This window comes from Arachis hypogaea, chromosome 5 (genome assembly GCF_003086295.3).
Source record: "Arachis hypogaea cultivar Tifrunner chromosome 5, arahy.Tifrunner.gnm2.J5K5, whole genome shotgun sequence".
Lineage (NCBI taxonomy): Eukaryota > Viridiplantae > Streptophyta > Magnoliopsida > Fabales > Fabaceae > Arachis > Arachis hypogaea.
In genome coordinates this window covers 40,980,888-40,986,234 of record NC_092040.1, presented here as the reverse complement: position 1 = coordinate 40,986,234, position 5,347 = coordinate 40,980,888, and the positions used below count along the sequence as shown (strand labels likewise).

Below are 5,347 nucleotides of genomic sequence, written 5' to 3'. Positions count from 1 at the left end.
AATGGGCTGAATAGTAAGTGAAAAATAAAGACAAGCCCAAGTCATTCATCTCAAGCAAAATTCATCAAAGAAGCAAAGTAAGGCACCAACGGGCTATAGTCAAGAAGAACCCGATCCAAGCCCGAAATTGATTTTCAATTTCCCACCATCTTGCCTTACCAGAAGCAACGTTCCTCTCCTCTCTAATCAAGTCACATCAAGGATTCAGAAAAGTAAGAAAGAGAAAGAGAAAAAGCTTCCTCCCTAAACTAGTAACCAAAGAAGCAAGAGAGAGAAAATTTAAGCTTGAAGCACAGAAAGCTAAAACAGAAAATCCAAACCAAATCAAGCTTTGGTTAAAGGTAATCCATCTCATCTTGCTTGCATCAAATCTTCTTCTCTTCTTCCCAACTCTCTGCTCTATCCAAAAATGGCATTTAAGAGAAAGTTGTTCTCTGCCCTATTCCGTTTCACATCTACGGTCACAAGTAATACTTGGAGACCAAGTAGTTTTTCAATGGCTAAGATCAAGTTGACCATGAGAAGATTTCTATGGTTACTACTTTGTGGCTTTCGATCAAGATGAGGAAGTCAGAGGAAAAGTTTCTACTCTGGGGATTAAGGTGAAAAAGTGAATCTGTGGGTTCGTGAAGCTCAAGGCTCAAGGTGTTGACCTTGGAAGAAGAACCAAGCAACATGCAAGGAGATAAAAAGAAGCTTGCTGTTCATTCAGAAAAAAGGAGAGAAAACCAGAGAGTGAGAACAGTGTTCTGTTAAGAAGTTCATCTACTTGGATAATGCTTTCTATGAAAGATGCATTCGGCCAATACTGAAGAACTGCATCTGAGGTTTGCGAATATGGTTTTGCACATAGCTAAGAGGCTGCTGATGAAGTCAATCTCCTTCATGTTTTACTGATTGTAATGTACTTTTCAATGTTTATCATTCTGTAATTTCTAGTGAGAAAAGGCATAGTGAGAAAAGTCAAGTAAAAACCATGAGTGGAAAAAGGTTGAGTGAAACACTTGAGAGAAAAGCCTAGAGTTATTTTCAGATTTCTTTAGGTATGTCTATGTCTTGTATCTTGTACCTGTAAGGTATCCCTTTCTTAGTTGGGTTAGCACTAAGAGTGAATAGTTAGGTATTAGCATAGCCAGTGTCAAGTTAGGTTAGAACTTGAGTGTGAAAGGGTTGGGTCAATCCTGTGTTATTGGTGTATGTAATACTGTTAACTATAGTGAAATTCTTCCATAGTTGTGGAGGAGACTGGATGTAGGTTGCATAACACAAGGCAACCGAACCAGGATACTTGCTGGTGTTAGCTTTTTTCTTCTCTGCTGTGTTCTATTTTCTGATAATCATGAGACAAAAATAAATTGTCTCATAAATTTCCGCTGCTGAGTTCAAACAGAATCAGAATTGCAAATCTGTTTTAAAAGGGTAATAACAGCAACTGAAAAGGAATGCATAGATTCAACCCCCCTTCTCTAAGCCTACCACAACCTTCACTACATTCTGACATTAAGCCAAAGTCTTTTAAGGACGCCAATCAACACTCTAATTGGCGTAGTGCTATGAAAGATGAGTTGGATGCTCTTGAGTTGAACAAAACTTGGCGTCTTGTTAATTGCCCTGCAGGGGTTAAGCCGGTTGGCTGTAAATGGGTCTATCACATCAAACGCAAGCCTGATGGTTCAGTTGATCGATATAAAGCACGCCTTGTGGCTAAAGGGTTCACTCAAACTGAAGGTGTTGATTTATTGAAAACTTTCTCCCTTGTTGTCAAGCCTGCCACCATCAGATTAGTTTTGGCATTGGCTTCTATGAAGCGTTGGCCCATACATGAGTTGGATGTCAATAATGCTTTCTTACATGGGGATCTTTCTGAGGATGTTTATATGACTATGCCACCTGGATTTACATCTCCTCAACCAAATCAATGCTGTAAGCTACTAAAGTCACTGTATGGTTTACGACAATCTAGTCGTATGTGGTATGACAAACTTTCTCATCTTTTGCTATCTCATGGATATCAGCAGACCTCATCTGATTATAGCTTATTTGTTAAATTCATTGGGGATCAAATTTCTATCCTTTTAGTCTATGTTGACAATATTGTTCTCACTGGTAATTCTATTTCTGAACTTGCTGCCATTAAGTCTATTTTGCACCAACACTTCCGAATTAAAGACTTGGGTCCATTAAAATATTTTTTGGGTATTGAAGTTGCTCAATCAGAGAAGGGAATTTTCTTATCTCAAAGAAAATATTGTCTTGATCTTTTGGAGGATTCTGGTTTATTAGGTGGTAAACCTGCCTCTGTTCCAATGGATAGTACCACAAGACTATATCAAGACAAAAGTGCCCTGCTATCCGACCCTTTTGTATATCGCCGTTTGGTTGGCCGTCTTATCTATCTCACCACTACTCGACCGGACATCATGTATGCCACTTAACAATTAAGTCAATTCATGGCATCTCCTACTGAATCTCATCTTCAAGCTGCCAAGCATGTGTTACGATATCTGAAAACTAGTCCCGGCAAAGGACTTTTCTTTCCAAGGAAATCAGAAATTCAGCTTCTTGGTTTCAGTGACTCTGATTAGGCCGGATGTCCTGACACTCGACGACCTTTAACAGGTTATTGTTTCTTGGAAGACCAAAAAACAAACCACCGTTGCCCGCTCATCCACGGAAGCAGAATATGGTTCACTTGTCAACACAACTTGTGAACTTCAATGGATACTAAATGTGTTACAATTTTTACGCATCTCTCCTATTCGCCCACCAGTTTTATATTGTGAGAATCAGAGTGCTCTTCATATTGCTGCTAACCCAGTGTTTCATGAACGGACCAAACATTTAGAGGTTGATTGTCACTTGGTTCGACAAAAAGCTCAAGCTGGAGTGATGAAACTTCTCCTAATTCCCTCTTCTGGGCAACTAGCCGACATCTTCACCAAGCCTTTGTCTCCTCAACCCTTCCATCTTAATCTGAATAAGCTTAGTATTCTTGACATCTTTCATCCTCCAGTTTGCGGGGTGTATTAAATCACTCTTCCACTTTAGTCCATGACAACAATAAAGACGTCTCACGGCCCACAATCAGCCCAACAAAATATACAAATTCAATTATAATTTTAGTCTTTATCTTATCTTATAGTTATCTTTATCTTTATCTCTATCTTATCTTTATCTTATCTTTATTTACTTTTATCTTTCATAAGTCAATGCTCTATATATACTTAGTTTTACCTTTATAGTGAACAATTCAATCAATTAACAATCAATAAAATTTCTTCATTTTTTCTTTCCTTTCATTATTATTCTTTCACAATTTTATTATCTTTGTATACTCTTTCCATTTTATTAATAAACATAATCATCTACATACCTATTAAATTGAACATTGATATATTCATTATTCACATTATTTAGTATTTTTATTGTTTATTTGTACTTTTTCGCATGATATAATTAGATACAGAAGATAATCTAACATATCAACTAGGTAGCACTAACGTACCCCATTTTCTCATTAATTATTGTTTCTGGTCACTGTCAAATATCTCTGGATTAATAAATATGTATGGACACAGGGGCATCAAAAATCAATGAAGGGTAAAAGGGGAAGGGTTTCCCACGGAATTCATGCACGGTCTACATATGTGGACGTGTGAAACGCTTATAATAACGGTAGTAAGTAACCTTTCTGGTCACTAGTCATAACAAACGCGTTTGATCCTTCACCAACCATTCCAATAAAGTAGTTATCGATCAAAAGTCTCCCCGTTCATTTTCTCATAGATTTTTCAAGTCTCATCATCATCAACATCAAGTAATAATAAGCATATGGATACTTATGCTAATACCACTCTCTGGGATTGTGGAAGTACACTCTATGACTCTTTCGAGCTCAAATCCTTTAATCTCCGACTCAACTCCGCCATAGCTAATTCCCCCAGAACCCTATCTATGTCTTGTTTACCGGAGCGTCGAGCTCCCATAATTCAGCCACAGCCACACTCCTCCAAGAAGCCATTCAATATCTCTCGTTCTTTACATAAACTGCTTCGCTCGGTTTTCAAGCTCAACAATAACAACAACAACAACAACAATAATAGCAATAAATCTATGGTGTCTACTAGCTCAATGATCAGCAGCAGTTTCGTGCAGGTGCCGGAGAAATACTCGAATGATAATAAAGAGCGTTTCTACGTGGTTTATGATAAGTCTGGTGGACCTGTTCTTTCCACCATTCCCGAAGTTCCGGAGTTTGAGATCGCTGCTAGCGCTGCACTTTCATCATCGGAGGAGATCTCTTCTTCCTTCGTCTCACGGTCAGCTTCGGAGCGGTTCGCCGCCACCACCGCAATCGGTATTTCGTGCCCTTAGGACAAATTAAACTAAAAACAAGACTTTATCTATTAATAATCTTTGATTGTCTCTTTTATTTTCATTAATATAGATGTTATTTAATAGTTTAATTATATTATTACTGTTAGAGTCAACGTAACTTTATCATATCAGTTTGGATTAGGTTTTTTTAGATTCGTATAGTAGATATATGTCAATTGGCGTGTGAGAGGTAATTAAGTATTTGTTTCTCTATAATTCTGATGGTTCACGCGATGCAATATTTATTTGTTATTTCATGTTACAACGTTGAATAATTGAACTCACGTTGGAGTTGGAGTTGTAATAGTAGTAGCAGGGGTAGTAGCTTGAACTTGTACTTTTAGTAATTAATTGACACTTCTCATAAAAAGATACACGACTACTTGTCGTGGTTCAATTCATCATATATATCAGACAAATTAAACTGAGCTTTGTATTAAGTAAATTTGGTACTACTATTTATATGTATGTTAGATTTATCACACATAAAGTATATTTTTTATTTTTAAAATTTGTTAAAAATTTTAAAAGTATTTATAAATTTTATTTTGTTTTAATTTTATTTTAAAAATATTCTATTTGCATCAAATATATTTTAAAAAATTAGTTTAATAACAAACCAGTAATAATATTTATTAATTAAAAATAAGTAATAAAATTTTTTGTCTCACTTACTTGTATTAAAGTTAATCCTTGTAGAATTGTTGTTAAATTAATCTTAAGATTTTAACAAAAATTAAAAAGAAATAAAACTTAAAAAATATTTTAAAATTTTTTTAAAAAATATATATTTTATCTTTTTATTATATTTTATCTTTTATTATATTTTACCTTTTGGTGGCATCCATTAGGAGCTCTCAGACTCACCGTTAATTTTCTAAAAGAAAATAAAAAACAGCATGTAGGATTATATGGCATGCATATTTGAATGAATGGATTGTTGAGTAAATCACCTAATTTATGAGACTTG

The 5,347-nt window shown here is 35.5% G+C and overlaps 1 protein-coding gene across 1 annotated transcript; it reads left to right on the top strand.

Annotated features, from left to right (window-relative positions):
• Positions 1 to 3,655: 3,655 nt before the first annotated feature.
• Positions 3,656 to 4,817, top strand: LOC112801427 (uncharacterized). The gene has a single exon (XM_025844139.3). The coding sequence runs from the start codon at positions 3,832 to 3,834 to the stop codon at positions 4,372 to 4,374; it is 543 nt and encodes a 180-aa protein (XP_025699924.1). The 5' UTR covers positions 3,656 to 3,831; the 3' UTR covers positions 4,375 to 4,817.
• Positions 4,818 to 5,347: the final 530 nt, after the last annotated feature.